This window comes from Musca domestica, unplaced genomic scaffold, assembly GCF_030504385.1.
Source record: "Musca domestica strain aabys unplaced genomic scaffold, Musca_domestica.polishedcontigs.V.1.1 4, whole genome shotgun sequence".
In the NCBI taxonomy this organism is placed as follows: domain Eukaryota; kingdom Metazoa; phylum Arthropoda; class Insecta; order Diptera; family Muscidae; genus Musca; species Musca domestica.
Window position 1 is genome coordinate 17,759,308 of NW_026712328.1, and position 18,734 is coordinate 17,778,041.

Here is an 18,734-nt window from a genome sequence, read left to right on the forward strand (position 1 = left end):
CAAATTACAACATCAAGAAAAACTTTCAATTTTAAAGGAAATATAGAAATATATTTCTACAAAATTCCTTAAAATTGTTTTGATAACTTGATTGTTTGAACTTTACTGAACAAGTTTTCCAGTACAATTGCAAAAGTTCTCGATACAATAATTGTCAACATATCGCTCAAGTCATTCTTATTTACTGAATTTTTGTATAAACAGAAAACGTATAGTAAATACTTCTAAATATGAAAAATAAAACAATCCCTTGAACTTGTACTCGTGTGATATGAAGTGCAGGTTAACAACATTATAACTGACCTTGTCCAATCAGCACCCTATCAACCATAGACATCTAAGCGTGGAGAGAGCCGTTGTAATAATTGTTATTGATACAACAAAGCTATAGAAAATACTATATTAAATTATAGATTTATTTCCCAATATTAGGTTTAAAATGAAGTGACTAAGCATTACCACTTTCGAAGATAAGGCTTTACCAATAAATCGACCATATCAACGAAAAACATTAATTTTCCAGTGGTTACATCGATTGTACGAGTACTGCAATTATAACATAAATTAATTGAGACTTAAATCAATGTAATCAACAACAACTATTTTTTTCTAGATTTATAAAAGTTTTTGTTTTGGTGTCTCTAAGCCAAAAGTATGTGAACATCGATAAGACATTGTGTCGCCAAGGAAGTAAATTCGTGACTGTTAACATATCTGCTTAGTTACAATTTTGTTGTGTGAATATTTATTTGGGCAAAGTTTTTTTCAACATTTGTAATTTCTGAACAAAAATAGGAACGACAGTTCATTTCAGAATATAGATTGTATGGCGTGACAATAAAGTTTATTATATAGGTAGTGGACAAATGTCTTTGCGACATATCATTCATGAAGACATTAAATTTGTAACTTAAAGTTTTTATATTTTAGTAGAACATTCTATAAGACAGAAGTTTTATCTGGATCTGATAACATGATATTATAGCAAAATATATCATGGCAGAGGTATAAACAATTCGGTCCGCAAGTAAACAAATCCTACAATGGTTACTGCCCCCTTAAAGAGAAAATCGACGTCTTCGTATAGCCCATATTAGCCACGTTTGTTATAAAAGGTATTTGGATTTCATAATGGATATCGCCTTCTAAACCAACAAATCTATAAATCTCACTAACTTATATGACTGTAGCACCCAATATATGGTATTTTAGTACATCTTGAAACAAAATTATGTTTAAGTTAGTATTACAAATTCTTAATTTATATTTTTTTGTGATTAAAATGCTCAATTTTTTGAGCCTTCAGGTAACCTATGCCACACTGGGGTACAGAGTATTATGCCATTGTGCATTTGCTAGTAAAATTCAGAAGGAATCTGATGTTTATGGAAAAACATTTTTAGCTGATTCATTCATGTTTGTCTGTCGGTCAATATATAGGCCGCATTTATTGTCCGATTTTCCACAAATCATGTGTTTGGTCTAAGGACGAACTCGAATCGGTGCAAATTTAGATATAGCTCCCATATATGTGCAATATTTGTCCGAATCAAGAACTTCTAATTTAGTAAAAACGGTTTAGATATGGCTATAACTCAAATATATACAGGGTGAGATGAAGAAAACTGCAAAAAACTTCAGACTGCTGTCATGTCTAAGTCACTCGTCCGACAGTTGTTAAGATTATTCCAGTGACAGCTTATTATATTGTTTTCAAGCGTACAAAAGCATTTTGGTAAGAATTTTCCAGAAAAAAGCTATTAACATTCTAAAATGTGCAAGAACTTACACCGCAAAAGAAAGAAAATAGACTCAAAAGAGCTCGTTGTCCAGCAGTTTGTAAACAAACAAAATGATCGTGTTTACTTGCCAAAGAGGCTGAAAATGTGCACCTTCGATTGGGCAACAGAACTCAAGCGCCGGCCATGGTGATGGTGTGGGCCGTCATAACAGCCGATGGTCGCTCTCCGCTCGTATTAATCTACCGTGGCATCAGAATAAATGCGGAATATTATCGGGAAAATATTCTGGAGGGTTTATTAAAGCCTTGGACACGCAAACATTTTGGCCGCAGACCTTGGACATTGCAACAGGACTCAGCACGCGCCACCTAAGAATGGTTACAAAATGAGACTCCTCACTTCCTCCAGAATCTCTGGAGAATCTGTTAGACTCTTGTGACTGGGGTTTTTTGGAAAGCAAGGTTGGCACTAAAAATTACCAAAGTGTCGATCACCTCAAGCAGGCGTTTCGCCGGGAATGGGCCAAAATACCGCAGAGCAACATTCGGGCAGCGTGTGACGGTTTCATTGGCCGTTTGAAGGCCATAATACGCGCCAAAGGTGACCAATTCGAACAAATCTAAACTTATTCTAAAATTTAATGCTATTTCCGACACTTTTTGCTTTCATTCAATAACAATTAAAACAAGTAAGCAAAGGCTACAGTCGAGCGGGGCCGACCGTTGAATCCCCTGCAACACTATAATAAGTGATACAGTTTATATAGGCGAGATACTCGAATGAATTCCACAAGATATTGTGACAAATAATAAAAGAAAACCATCAGGTTTCGTTCTCTAATTTTCGAATAATAGCAACTTAAACTAATTTGCTCATTTCCAATTTATTGGTAGATGTTGCACATAAATGGTCTTCCTAGATCTGGAACCAATATTTCCCAAAGACCTATAATCTCTCAGAAGTGGCAAAAGATTAACATTTATTATTGGTTTTTGACTAAAACGCATCTATATGAGATACAGACATTTGAATATATTCTTCAACGAAATCATCCTTAACGAAATAGTCAGAAGTGCGTCTTTCCTGTATTTGCGAATTCTCCAAAAAGTCACTGGAATGGACATTTTCGTATTTTGTCTACAAAATTGAATATTTTTGATGGCCATCCAAAACTGCTTGGTTTTGCAATGTGCGGTAACCCCCACTCAAATGTGCGTGAGGGTCGGGCGATAATTACGACGTGCTGACAAATTTGCAGCTTTTTGGTCCATTTCAACCCCTAAATATATGGCGATCATCTCCAAAAAGAGTAGGCTTCTATTCTGACCCTCATCTTATCCCCATGCAAAATTTCGTAAGGATCGGGCCATAAATGCGATCTGTATATGATATCCTGATATCCTAACTACTTAGTTTTGTTAGCTGTAGAAATATTACCAAATATTACCAAATATTTTTATGCTATTTTTTTAGGCGTTTTTTCTTTCCTGCCAAGAGGCCATTCTGAATTAATGAGAACTGTCGAAATCAGTTCAACAGTTCTCGACATATAAGATATCTTTCAAGCATATCTTCTTTGATAGACATATATATCGCACATATTTTGCTATATATCCGATTTGTAGGATGTTAACATCAATGTAAAGATCAGAAGTAACCTTGTCATGGCTTTGTGATTTCGCCGGGATTTAAAATATTCGCGGTTTTATGAAAATTTTTGAATTTTTTCAACACAAAAGAAATGGTCTATTTTACCCGCTAAATATTATCCGATGACCACCCAAATTGGTAGGCTTCTTCCCCGCCCTAAACTCTAGCTACATGCGAAATTCCGCATCAATTGGTCTATAATTGCGACCTGTATAGCTACTGCAAAATCCGACATTTTTTCAGTATTTGGTCCATTTCAACCCCTAAACATTTGGCGATAATCTCCAAAAGCAATAGGGCTCTATTCTGACCCTAACCCCACCTCCATTTTAAATTTCGTGAAGATCGGACCATAATTGCGACCTGTAGAGTGATTACAAATTAACATGGACAGACGGACAGACGGACGGACGGACATACATAGCTAGATCGACTCAGCTCGGCGAGCTAGGAAGATCCATATATACTTTCCTATATGGGAAACCAATATTTCGAGGTGTTACATAAATTCTGGCCCAATCAAACTTATAATACCCCCAACACATAGTGTTGTAGGGTATAAAAATGTAAAAATTATGGCGTTCGACTTTGTTGAAGTTTTTTTTATCTCATCCTGTATATCATTTGAAAGGCCAAAGCGTTTCTAATCGCAATAACGGGTTTAGACCCTCTTTTGACCGAATTCATTCGTCTGTTTCGCTGGTTGTTGCGCACGATAACACTCGAAAAGAGTGTTCGCTTTGGTCCAACCTTTACACATCCTAATATTTTTATCAGTCATGGGTAAGGTGTGAAAATGGGGAGTTTTGGCCCACTCCATCAAGTACCTGCTTCACAAAGGGTCAACATTTTGAATAATTATAATTCTTATAATTGGTAAATCCCTATATTTCATACCAACAGCAGATCTGGTATGAAGATGGAATATTTCGGACCAACCTTTCTTATACCCCCCAGTTAGGGTCACAACTTTTAATAACCATGAAGATCGAAAAACGCGAAATGAGCATCCGATTTTATTAAATTTCACGTATTCCAATATTTTTACTGTAACAAGATCTGGTGTAGAGATAATAAATATGGGTCCCCCAGAACGGAGCACAATTTCAATATTTATATCTCTTCCAACTTGGGAAAGAAGTTAGCGATTCTCTTCAAAAAATTTCTCTCAACCAGAGATCTGATGTGAATGTGGAATTTATCGGTCTACTCCTTCTAGTACCTTCCTCACAAAAGTTTAAAAAAGAAAAGCAATAAAATTGAAAATAGATGTTTGATTTTCTTAAAATATTACAGATCCCAATATTCTTTTCAGTATTAGAAAAAGTGAAATACTATGGTTAACTATCTCTGGTTTCCCACGCATATTTCAGCATTACATATCTCATATAAGGTGAAGGAGTAGTATTGTCCAAATCTGGTACGAGGTAATATTTATGTCAGACGTATGTCACTTACTGAACGCAACTACTGCGGAACATCCTCCATAAACGTCAACAGTTTAAATAATCACAGCGCAAGTCAAAATATAGGTCTTTTTCACAGTTTTCAATGTAATACTAAGCCTAGGTATTGCTTTGTCTTCAATTCATACTCGTGGCAACCTGTGTTCCCTAGTTTCCTCCGAAGTGTCTCCCACTAATTCTCTCATTTGATACATTCAAAACATACGGAATCGAAACAACAACATCCTCATTTGCAACAACTTTAATCTCCATGAGGTCAAATTTTGCAAACATTTCATTGGCAACACAAAAAGATTACCTCACACTGTGGGGAACCTCTACGTGTTTTTAATCATTGAAGGGGGTTTGAATTTGCTCTGCAGAATTGTATCAAATCTCTTTTGCTTAGGAATGATTCCACATCAATGCTTCCTTCAACATTCATTCAAACGGGCCACGAGGAAATCGAAAAGTAAAGATTATCTTTATTGTTTATTCTACTGAATACAAAGAATTAGAAGTTTTTTAACTTTGCATGTTTTGTGTATCAGGCCGAAACTTTCTCTTCAACTTTCTGGAAATCTATTTTGGTATTTAAGCAATATTTTTTAATTCTGACTGGAAATGTATAACACATTCATCTAGAAGTATCAAAATGTATAAATAGCAATTTTGCACCTTTGCCAATTTGTAGTCTTATAAATCAAGTTCCAATTTGATTTTTCAACTTTAAACATGGCGATCGATGTTTCTAGCATTAAAGAATAATAAAACAAAAATCACAATAATTATTTTTAATTTATTGGACATAACAAGACATAGTAAAACCTCTTTAACATGCATGTACTTGAGATTTAGCCGATAATAAAAAAAATAAACATCACTACTAGAATTTATTTATTGCTTACGCATTTCACCTAATCTGAATTGCCGATTTGAAATTGATAATTGTGCCAAGAGTTATTGTTGTCAGAATGCCTGTGGACTGATAGTGTGCCATTGAATGAATGAAAACAAAAATAACAATGATAACTCTTAATGATATGAGCCCTCCTATCACTGGTCATACGCCAATGGATTTGGGGGCACATCTATATAAGATGACTTTCTTTGCAAAATGTCTAACTGTTGCCGAAATGAAGTTGACAATTGCTTTGCTATTCACATTCGTAGCTGTGGGTAGGTCCTAGATAATGTAATTTCTTTCAGTTAGTTGAAGTATGGTACTAATGCCTTGTTTTAACCTCAGCTATTGGTGGAACCAGCCTAGACTTTTCCACGGCCAAGGGCTGGATGGTCCCTCAAATCGATGGTGGCTTCAAATGGATGAGTCGTGAACAATACGACATGGAGGTGGCCTCCATCGAACCTCGTGCTTTGCAAGTTAAATTCTATTTGTATACGAAATCAAATCCCACCACTCCCAAACAGATCACTGTGAATGATGCCAATGCCTTGGCCGCTTCATATTTCAACAAGAACAATCCGACTCGCTTTGTTATTCACGGTTGGAACAACAATTACCAATCAGATGTCAATGTAGATGTGCGTTCAGCCCTGTTGGCCAGTGGTTCTTACAACGTATTCTGCGTCGATTGGAGTTCGAGCGCCCAGACCATTAACTACGCCAGTGCCCGCTATGATGTGCCAAGTGTTGGTCAATTGGTTGCAAACTTCATTGATTTTCTGAATGAAAAAGGTGGCATGTCCTTCTCCACTCTCGGTCTGATCGGTCACAGTTTGGGTGCCCATGTCTCAGGTTACGCTGGTAAACTTGTCAAGAGGGGTAAGGTACACACAATTGTTGGCTTGGATCCCGCTTTACCACTCTTCAGTTATTCCGACTGCAGTACTCGTCTGTGCACCACTGATGCTAGCTACGTTGAATCGATCCAAACCAATGGTGGTACCTTGGGTTTCTTGGAGCCCATTGGCAAGGGTGCTTTCTATCCCAATGGAGGCAAAACACAACCCGGTTGTGGTGTCGACTTGACTGGCTCCTGCGCTCATAGCCGTTCCTACATTTACTATTCCGAAGCTTTGCGTAAGAATGACTTCCCATGCATGAAGTGTGGTACCTATACAGCTGCCGTAGGTAACCAATGTGGTTCGACTTATAGTTCGGTGCGTATGGGTGCTCCTTCGAATTATGGTGTAGCTGGTTATTTCTATGTGCCAGTTAATAGCGCCGCTCCCTATGGCAAAGGCTCGTAAATGATTGTTTTGTGATTAATAAATAATGCATTAAAATATATAAGCTACAGAAATATTTTTTGACCCTATCTTTTTTATTAGGACCCAGTACTGAATTTGTTGTTGAGCCCATTTTTATCTATATTAATAAAAAAGGAAAGTAATTGACTGACTGACTCAAAGATTCATCAACACTCAGACAAAACGGCTGAAGCTAGTACCTTGATTGAGAGAATTTTGCACGAGGACCAGTCTTGGTGCGTAGCGTGGGATAAGGCTGTGAATGTATACAAAAAGTGTACGAAATTTACTAAAAATTGAATATTTTGTATTATACAAACGGAATGAGCTACAAATCTGAAATTTTGAATGGGAGTCACTGATTAAGTGCTGGATAGATGTACTAAATGTTTAGGAAAATCAAACTATAAGGTTCCGATTGGTATTATGCGAACTTATGAAGCTAAAATCTTGAAATTTGGTAAGAGAATCAAGGATAGAATGTATGTTTATATATAAAGGTTTTATTGGAAATGTATACTAATTGTACGAACTGTCCTAAATGGTACTAAATGTGGACCCGTTTGGTTTTATGGTGTGCTGATAAAGCTGAAATTTTAATTTTTTTATTGGAAATATGTTCTAAATAGTGACAGTTAATGGTACTATATTTGGTACGCTTTGTTATTTGGGTGAACAGATAGTGCTTGAAATCTGAAATGTGGTATTACGGTCGGTGTTCATGTGTGTAATATAGAGATAAAATTCAGAAATTTGCTATTTAGATGACTGCTGGTATCTGAGAATGATATTGGAGGGTGGATTTGGAAATGCGTGCTAAAATTGTTCGAAAATTACTAAGTGGTACTAAATTGGGTATTGGGTGGAGGAACTCCCGAATTTCATACTTATGTCTCTGCTGCCATTTGGGATTGAGATATTGAGGTGGTTAGTGAAATGCGTACGAAAATTACTAAATGTTACTAAATTTGGTATTGTGTAAATGTATAGAGCTGGAATCCCAAAATTTTATATTGAGGTCTCTGTTAGTATCTGGTGAGAGTGGAGATCTGGTGGTGGTTTGCAAATGCGTACTATAATTGTTCGAATAGTACTAAATGATGTCTAGGATGTTGTTTTGGACATTCGTACTAAACGCTGCTAAATATGGCTGAAGCTGAACTTCTGAAACTTGATATTTAGGCCACTGTTTGTTTTAAGGTTTACATACAGATTGAGATGAAAAAACTGCTACCAACTTCAGACTGCTGTCATTTCTAAGCCACACGTCTGACAGCTGTTAAAATTATTCCAGTGACACCTCATTATATTGTTTACAAGCGTACAAAAGCATTTTGGTGAGCATTTTCAAGAAAAAAGTTATTCGTGATGGAATTCAAGCGTGGTAGTGTGATTTGTGATTGATTGATATTTGGCTGGAATACCACAAGTGGTTATCGTTAGAGCACTCCAGCATTTAAATGTGAATAAATCTTTTGTGTCTCGTAAACAAACAAAATGATCGTGTTTACTTGCGAAAGAGGTCAGCCGAAAATGCACACCTTCGGTTGGCCACCAGAACTCAAGCGCCGGCCATGGTGATGGTGTGGGCCGCCATAACAGCCAATGGTCCCTCTCCGCTCGAATTAATCGACCGTGGCATCAGAATAAATGGCGAATATTATCGCCAAAATATTCTGAAGGGTGTATTAAAGCCTTGGGCATGAAAACATTTTGGCCGCAGGCCTTGGACATTCCAACAGGTTTCAGCAACATCGCACGCGCCACCTAAGAATGGGTTCAAAATGAGGTTTCTGGCTTCATTTCCAGCGTTAGACTATTGTGTCTGGAGTATTTTGGAAAGCAAGGTTGGCACTAAAAAATACTAGTATGTCGATCACCTCAAGCAAGCGTTTCGCCGGGAATGGACCAAAATACCGCAAAGCAACATTTGGGCAGCGTGTGACGGTTTCATTGGCCGTATTTCGTTCCAAAGATAACCAATTAGAACAAATTTAAACTTATTTTAAAATTTGATGTTTTTTTCGACATTTGTTGCTTTCATGTAATAAAATTAAAAAAAAAAAAAACATTTAAAATTATGGCGTTTGACTTTGATGCAGTTTTTATCACACCCTGTATAGAGACGTTAAAATAGTTTGGGAAAGGAAAAATTTATGCATTTTTTACTTTCGTAAACTTTAAAATGAAGGATTTTTATGACTTTTTCGTGAAAAGGGTAAATATGTTCTTATTATTCTTTCCGAAAAGTGAAAACTTGAAGAATATATAACAACTCGAAAGTCTGAAAATTTAGTTTTGATTGAATTGTTTGTCAAACTGAACAAATAACATAGTTTTTACGTGGACTTTTCCGGTTGGTGGTCGTCGATTTATTAGTGAAGAAAAATGCAGTTTTTACCATTGGTTAAGGCAGGGAAGACCATAATTATGGAAAAAGCCACCAATTCTCGTCTCATCCCTTGGTTTTTTGTAAGAATAACCAATGAATCAATACAGTCTATAATTTCCTTATCATGTTCAGTAAATCTAACACGTTAAGAATATAGAATATTTAATATATTTTGAAGCAAAAATCCACTGCAATTAAGTTTGGAAGGCGTTGTAAACACCGACAATAGAGTTTCTGTTAACTTTCCTGATTGTCCGAAAAACTGACACACGCGTATTCCAGCTGGCATTTCGGAGCTCTAGATATTAGTATGATTTTCGAAAGTTTGTTCAGGTTACTATCGGAATTATTGGACCGATATTTTCCATTTTCACACTCTTCACACTGAAGAAAATCTGAGAGAAAATTGAATTCTGGAAGTTTAGGAATAAATAAAATTATTCTAAAATGTATTTCCATTTTTCAACTTATATAAGGGTAAAAACAAAATTATCGCACAAACTTTTTTCATTTTTCTGACATTAATATTGAGAACCTCGAAGTAAGAGGTAATGCTTTAAAATCCCTTTGTAAGTAGACAACTATAGGAGCCGATGAAGTTCTTATTTACAGCAGAAACACGATGGTTACCACTATGGTATGCGAGTTTTCTTTAAAACGGTGACTCTACTTTGTTTTTGGGTAATTACTAACTTCAAACCATAACATGTTCTATGTGAGTCGCATTTTTTTTATATTCCATTTAAGTTATCACTACTATTATACTTATGTACTATGTATGTATGTATTTAAACATCCATTGATAGGAGCTATAAGTTTTTGGCCACAACAAACAAACAAACATTTGATATCTCACACCTCACACTGCACACACCAACACGTCTGAAATGTTTACAAACAATTCAGCTGTCAGCATCTGCAAAATTCTTTGTGCTAGATAATTTCTTTTGACTAGTCGTAAACATGGATGAGGACGATGAGCGGGCGTTTTCCCAAAAAGGGCGCATACGAAAAACTTGTAACTTTAAATCACACGCATCAATAGGGGACGGACTTTTGTTGGGCTACAGAAAAAGAGAATGGCACGTTCAAAGGAAACATTAAAAACAAGACCATTTTCTTTATATCAAATATGATTTAGGGTAAGGGTCCGAGGTATTCGCAAAATTTAATAGCCCTCAAATGACAAACCAATGCATTCATGCGCAAAAAAGGTATGGAAATCCGATTTTTAACTCAAAAGATTAATGCGCTAAGCAACGGAAAGATTTATTCCAAGAATAAATCATCATCTAAATTTGAATAAAAGTGATGTGAAATTCTATTAGTTGAAAAACGTGGAAAAAAGTTAAGGGTTCTTAATGGTTTTATAATGACAATACAGGGTTGAATAAACCAAAGTTTGTAACATTTGCAACTCTATGCCAATACATAAATATTTACTTCGAACTTTGTTGAAATTAGCTTTATGGGTATCTACTGGTATTCGAGAATGCTTTCACAATGTGTAGACGGATATTTGGACCTATCTTAATATAAAATAATGCATGCAGAATTTGGCCATTTGCCGATAATTTTCTTTACAAATAAATAATGAAACAAATAAATAATGAAATAAATAATTTTTAATTTGTTAATTATAATTATATTATTGTTCACGCCACCAGTCAGTGGCCTGTTACAGACAAAATGAGTTTTAATTTATTACACATGCACTAAGTTGTCCTTTGTGTTGGATCGAAGAAGAAACATTTGTTGCGCTCTATCACATTTTGAAATCATGACAGATAATAATTTCATAATTACAACACGTATGCGTACAATTTAACTCACCGCAACTCTCATCTTGACAATTTTTTAAAGTTATTTTCCATTCAGTGAAGGCCAATTTCCGGTGATTTCAAAAAAAAAAAAAAAATATTAATGGTATCATCGTAAAATTGCATATCATATGTTCGTAACGGTTACTTCTCCCTTTGTCGGAATATTTATATCCAGGATTTCTTCTATCTGCCATTGTTTGGTATTTTGTTTTTATACCCTCCACCATACTATGAAGGGTATATTAACTTTGTCATTCCGTTTGTAACTCCTCGAAATACTCTTGCCAGACCCATGAAAGTATATATATATATTCTTGATCAGCGTAAAATTCTAAGTTAATTTAGATGTCCGTCTGTCTGTACGTCTGTTGGTTCGTCTGTCTGTTGTAATCACGCTATCTTTCGTTCGAATTGAGATAGAAGGCTAAAATTTTGCACACATGTTTAATTTGCCAATAGGCAGGGCCATGTAGGTCCACGCTTTCATATAGCCCCCATATAACGGTACCTCCAGATATTCGGTATTTTGAAGAATTTAGCGACATTATTCAGCGGAATTGTTTCAAATTAGGTATGTGAAATTCGTAACGGATACTACAGTCTGTGACAGAAAATTGTCTGTGCAGGTCCACGTCTTCATATAGCCCCCATATAACGGTACATCCCAATATATGGTATTTTGATGATTTTAGCGACATTATTCACCGGAGTGGTTTCAAATTACGTATTTAGAGTTCGTAATGGGAACTACAGTTTATTTTGGTAAATTATCAAAAGTCTAGAAACAGTCGGTTTAGTTATTTTACACCCTCCTACATAGTAAAGAGGATACATTCACTTTGTTTCCGTTTGTAATCGATAAAAATAATAATTTGCGATAGAAATAATATTGTGCGTTTAAAAATTTAACATAAAGACTTGGACCCATATGTCCAGTTATTACGTACCGGAAACACAAACTATCAAATTCATATATGGCACAATTCTAAATATTCTTTGCACCTTATGTGTTTCAGGCCAAATTTGTTTAACCTACTTCATTTCGTTCGGAAGCTAGAGTGATTTCCATAGACGAAAATACAAGGCTAAATAGAAATGAGAACTTTTTTTAATGTCTAATTTTTGAATTAATAAAAAATTGGAAAATACATTTGAAATTGTGTTTTTCATGTATTGATTTTTAGGGCACTGCTCCTATATAGATTAACCAATATATATGTAGGATATTGCATGTCGTGTTGTGCTCTTGTACTTTCCATTCCATGGTTTTAGTAGAAATAATCTTAGATTCAGCAGTTGAATGGGTACGATATCTATTACGACCCTCTGTCTGGGCTAAATTTCTCCTGCTCCTGATTTCACTGCTTTAAATGCTGAGAAGTTTTAATTGGTATGCCTTTCGATGTAGTCTTCAAAATCTGCGTGCTTGCTGCAATAAACCTACTCTCAGTGTGGAGTTTGGTAGAAAAATTTTTGTCCATCGAAATCCTAAGATCCAAGGTTTTCTCTAACTTATTTCGATGTTCTTTGGTATTCTCTTTGTGACAGTCGATGTTTTTCCACGAATGTGGTGATACGGAGCGGTAGACATGTTTAAGGCTGGTATACAGGGTGAGATAAAAAATGCAACCTTTCTTTTCAAAATACACCAGACACAATAGTCCAACGGATTGGTATCCGGAGATTTTGGTGGCCATTGTGCGCAGGAATTAAAGCGAGTAATCTCATTTTATAACCATTCGTGGGTGGCGCATGGTGAGTGCGATGGTTCCGAGTCCTGTTAGAATGTCCAAGGTCTGCGGCCAAAATGTTTGCGTGCCCAAGGCTTTAATACACCCTCCAGAATATTTTCGCCATAACATTCGGCATTTATTAATTATTTCATGTGCACGATAATTTTGTTTCTTTACAAACGGCTGGACAACGAATTTTTTCCCATTGGAGGAAACCAAATTCGGCAGTTCACCACTTTCGGCCAAGCGAAGCAACTCTTTACTTCTTCTGGGTCTATTTTCTTTCTGTTGCGGTGTAAGTTCTTGCACTTTTTGTAATTTCAATGGCTTTACCCCGAGCTCATTTTTCAATATTTGCCGAATTGAATATTGCGATATGTTCAGCTCACGACCAATTTTTCGGTCACTGCGACGCGGGTTTCGATCAAATCGCTTCTTTACTTTTCGAACCATTTCTGCTGATGTTGCTGTTTTCTTCTCTCTACTTCCTTGACGTCGGGCTACGCTATTTGTATTACGGTAACGAGCGATGGCACGAGACACAAAAGACTTATTCACATTTAAATACTGGAGTGCTCTAACAATAGCCACTTGTGGTTTTCCAGCCAAATTTAAAGAAATCACACTGTCACGCTTGAATTCCATCACAAATAACTTTTTTTCTGGAAAATTCTCAAAAAAATGCTTTAAACAATATAATGAGCTGTCACTGGAATAATTTTAACAGCTGTCGGATGAGTGGCTTAGAAATGACAGCAGTCTGAGGTTGGTTGCAGTTTTTTCATGTCACCCTGTATTTTGGAAATTTGCAACAGGGTTTACATTCTTTGAAAACCTGTAATGAAACCTCAGAATTTAAATCAGAAGGCATCGTATTGCCATATTATATGGTCTTAGAGATTGGTATACATTTACCAACCCTTTAAGCGTGTAGCGGTTTTAAATTGTAAATAAAATGTTTAACAAACTAAAAAGCTATTCTTCATTGAATTTCCTATTTCCCTCAAAGTAACCCACAATTCAAAGAATTTATTTGGTAGAGATTAATTTTGTCACTTTCTTTCTCCTCTAAAGGAAATCTATGGTGGTTTTCCTACTTTCAAAGGAAAGATCATACCTTGGTGTTAATATCAGGTACAAACGAAATAACAAATGAATTTAGCCTTGAGCCACGTTATAGAAACATTGAAATGAAAACCATAAAGTTTTCCGTTGATAAAATGTAACTCCTTTAATACACCTCATCTTCATCTGCCACAGAAAACACTGTCCCCAACATTTTTATCTGCTTAACTCTATTTCAAGAACACGCGACTTTTTGGTTTTTAGAAAACCGTAAATCATTTCCTTGGGCTATTTTCACTATTCACTTGGCAGAACGTGCTCTCATCTCCTCTCATAGACTTTTCACATGTAATTGATGTGAAAATAATTTGGTCTTCGGCATGGAAGTCTTGTGCCCATAAGATATGTCACTCATGTTTGATTCGCATCAGATACTTATGTAGGAGTTTGTTTTCATTTCAGGAAGAGGTTCGATAAGCTATTATTAGTTCATTGGCATGACGAAGCAAGTGAATATACACACATAAAGACTTATATATGTAACATTAGAATTTAAAATTCTACTAGAATTTAATAATTTTCTGTTATGTCTTTGTTGTAAATTTTTCTCCCGAAGTAATTCACAACATCATCCCCGAAGAAATTTGCAAAAGTATTTGTGTGATGGAAATTTCTTTCAACAAAATAATACGCAACTAACAAAATAAAAATGAAAAGAAAATATTGTGATGACGGCGATGATGGAATACATTGAGGAATCTCGTTATTGGTGTGTCGTAGAAATATATTGAGCAGAGTATACTGTCAAAATTAATATTGTTTAACAGAATTTGATTTGTCTTTGTTTCTACTAAGGAACTCTGTAATGACAAGAGAGCGAACTTGATTAACACTGTCACTGATACGTACGTTCTTTGAATTTACGCCAAATCGAAATATCTTCCCCCCTCCAAACCATTTTCGACTCATGTATATTGAAATTGACATGATGCCATTGTTCCCATTCGGAATTTCTAGGGTGGATGAACATTAAAATGTCACAGATAAACATTGAATGTTTAGATATTTCATTTAATGCAGTAATTGAGTTTTCCTTAGAAAGTCGTAAGGATTTCTGTGTTTCTTGGTGGGGTCTCCAAAGTTAATTTAAATTTGAAGATGTGAAATGAAATGAACCAGGTTTCATATTCAATAAACGTTGGCGGATTCTTTTAATTACTTGAATATTTATATCTATATATATAAATGTAAGTTGTGTTAGTTACTACGCTTATAACTTAAGAACCGCTGGATTAATTTTAACGATTCACACAAATTCGGAGTTGTCTACTCTCCGAAAAGGATAATATCCAAAAAAATCGCGTAAAAATGTGATATATTAACATTTTCATTTTGACTTTTCAAATGTACAATAGTAATGTTTTATTTTGCATGATTTTTTTCCATTTTGACTTACTTTTTTCTAATGTACATTTGTAGTGTTTTTTTATATTTTATTTTTGAATTCGAATATTTATACCAATTTATTTAATTGACTTGATTTCTTGAGAACTGAAATTGATGGCGGGTTACATGGAAGTGTAGTAGCGAATTATGTGGTGGCGAAACGGAATAGATGATATCGAAATAATTTAACGCGGTCACACCAAAGTTAAAAGATAATTACTTTTTCTAAATCGCTGAAAAATCATGAAAAAGAGATCTCATTGCAAAAATCAAAAAAACATTTTCAATGGAATCGAATTTTAAAGTAATAGTACATTCTATTGACAAACTTTGTAAGGAAGGATCTTAAAAACTTTGCTGTAAAAAATCAGCGAAAAAGTTGAAGACTTTTTCAATTTGTTATTCTTTTTTTTTGTCAATTTTTTTTTTCAATTTGTATTATCATATTGAATTCAGTGGATTTTTTGTGAACAAAATAAAGAATAATTTTTCACTAAAAAAATTGAATAAGTGCGAAATAGGATGTTAACTGACCAGGGCCTACATCGTGGGTTAGCTGGAAGATGCGAACACGTTTAAACAAACAAAAATGACCGAAAAAGCTTAATGGGGCTCATTTCAAAGCGTGACAATGATCCGTCCAATGAGAGCTCAAAATGCAAAATTCTTTGGGAGAATAATAAGTAATATACCAATATTGAAATAAAAGGTGCAAAATAGTAGAGCGAATGGGACTTTTAGTAAGAAAAGGTTTTATATCCTTCCAGAAATTCTTCCCAAACATTCAAAATACCTAAAATCACTTTTACAGGTCTTTATATCGATCATAACTCATGGATAAGGGAACAACCCGATTTCATATTTATATAACCATCTATGATTTAAGTTATTTTTGGGTCTTGGCCGGCCACTTTTTTCATTTTTTGGCCCTTATTTGACATTTTTGTTTCTAAGGGGGTAGATAACCTCTTCGCATAAAATTTGAAATTTTCAGAGTAGGGCCCATATTGGTATTGACCACATTCATCAATTGATTTGGCTAAAAAATTTTATTTATGCCACCCTGGGGTAGGGAACCATCATACAGATAATTGCCACATAGGAATTTATTTAAGTAAAGTCCCCACATTGGAGTATCCCCAAGTCCACTTTCACATCTAATGTGTGGTCAGAAAAGAAAATTTTGTATTCTATTGAATTTTTAACCCCCAAGAGAATATTGGTTGGGAACGTAGATTTGGGATGTGCATCCATATGAAATAAATTGTGGAAACATGAACAAATTACAAATATAAGAAAGTAGCACGGGACCGAATATTTGTTTAATCATCATTGAATTATCCTATGATGAAAATATGGACTTTAAGGGGTCTCCAACTTACAATTTAAATGGCAAATAAAATTAATTCCCATCTTATCATTCTGCCCTCAATTATGAGGTGGATAAAACTATTTTTACTTATTTAAATCACGCGAAATGCTATGACATGCTATATTGTTCTGCTATATTTTTGATTTGGCCTATATTTGTCATCTTGGATTATAAGGGGTAGAAGAAAGTTTTCAATGTAGGTCGATGTTAATTTAACCACATTTCAAAGAATTTGGCTAATAATGCGTATTAGGGGGGTGAAAATCTTACACTAAAATTTCAACATATCTACAAATTTTAGAATCTTTATCCATGTTATAATACCCTCTCAAGTTCACCTTTTGGCGGACAAACAGACTGACATGGTTAGGGGGAGTTATGAGGACTCTAATGCACAATCTAAGTTGCTAATGGGTTTAAAAAAGTAATTAACTTTGGCTATTCTTAAATCATTCAGCCCTCAATTATGTAGTATACAAAATACAGCAAATTCCAAATTACTGCTCATTTGACTGGAAGATTTTGCTACGATTTTTACCATATTAAAAATTAATTTGATCCCTTATATGGCGATAAGATTGATATATACTTTTTAATAGATTTGTATAGCACATCCACACAGTTGAAGCCCACGGTTTAAATATTGAAGCCCACTGGTTAAAAATGGGTACAGGTATTTTAAAACACTTTAAATCGACCTGTACGTGAACACTTATATCAGTCATATCTGTGAATAATTATGCTTGGGAATATATGCATAATAGACAAAAACTACGGCCCGGCAACGCGGACCGGGCCAGCTAGTGAGTTCATAAAGCAAAATAATTTGATTGAAAAGTTTTCCTTACATCGAATCATTCGTTGTTGTCATTCGATATTACCGTGTCAAATGAAGTTGAAGTTTTAATGCTTAACTTGCTTAATTCTACATAATCCTTTAAGTTTAAGGGGATTGCCAGTGATCAGAGAAGAGTTATAATGAAATTAGGATGAAAATAAAGATTTCCAAAAAATATACCCTTGGCCAGTGTACATTTTTTGATATCAAAAGATTTTTTTAGTTTCGTTTTTATATGGGATCATTTTATATGGGAGCTCTTCCATCTTCACAATAAATCTAATATTGGCTAAAATAATATGACCAAAAAAAAAAAAAAAAAAAAAAATCCGAGAATCATAAATTTAAAAGACTAATGATTGGAATAAAGTTATCAAACATAGATCGAGTTCGAAGATGGGCAATATCGGTCCACTCCGTCTTGTACTTTCCCCACAAAACGTGAACATTTTAATAATCATAATAATTTACTTAATCGAATAAAAACCAAGTAAAAACATTTTTTATATATTTATACATTTTAATACCCTCCACCTTAGGGTAAAAGAAACATTTTTATACAAAACTATGTGATTTCAAGCGTGTTTCACTTTAGACTTCATATACCAGTAAGACCGTTTGGATAAAGCAGTTAAACTTATCAAAAAAAACATAAATTGAATGAGGCCGTTATATTGAGCCATACACAAACGGGAACATCTATGGACAATTGTATACTTCAAGGATTGCCATCTATCAAAACTTCTAAAATACCAAATTTAAAACTAGGATTATCAAAATACCGAATAGCGGTGGGTATCGTTATATGTGCGCTATAGGAAAACGTGGAACTAAATATTTAATGTTCTGCCACCGGGCTCGAACCCATTATGAACTACAAAAACCAATTTTTAGACAAATCCGTGGAAAAGTGTGGCAAAAATTATTAAAATGTCGAATATCGGCAGGTACCGTTATATGGGAGCTATACCAAAACGTGGACCTATACATACAATGTTTCAAGATACGAGTTAG

At 34.9% G+C, this 18,734-nt stretch overlaps 2 protein-coding genes across 3 annotated transcripts in view; both read left to right on the forward strand.

The window, feature by feature from the left end:
- LOC101893689 (RYamide receptor) overlaps positions 1-18,734 on the forward strand; it is a 449,765-nt gene that overhangs the window by 153,060 nt on the left and 277,971 nt on the right. The gene's annotated exons all lie outside the window — the stretch shown is intronic.
- Positions 5,848-7,108, forward strand: LOC101891801 (phospholipase A1 VesT1.02). The gene is made up of 2 exons (XM_005180097.4): positions 5,848-6,016; positions 6,087-7,108. Exons 1-2 carry the CDS (start codon positions 5,863-5,865, stop codon positions 7,049-7,051), a joined length of 1,119 nt encoding a protein of 372 aa, XP_005180154.3. The 5' UTR covers positions 5,848-5,862; the 3' UTR covers positions 7,052-7,108.

Coding starts and splice junctions, on each gene's coding strand:
- LOC101891801 (XM_005180097.4), top strand. CDS start 5,863: ATGATAACTCTTAATGATATGAGCCCTCCTATCACTGGTCATACGCCA. Junction 6,017..6,086: donor ATTCACATTCGTAGCTGTGG/GTAGGTCCTAGA, acceptor TTTTAACCTCAG/CTATTGGTGGAACCAGCCTA.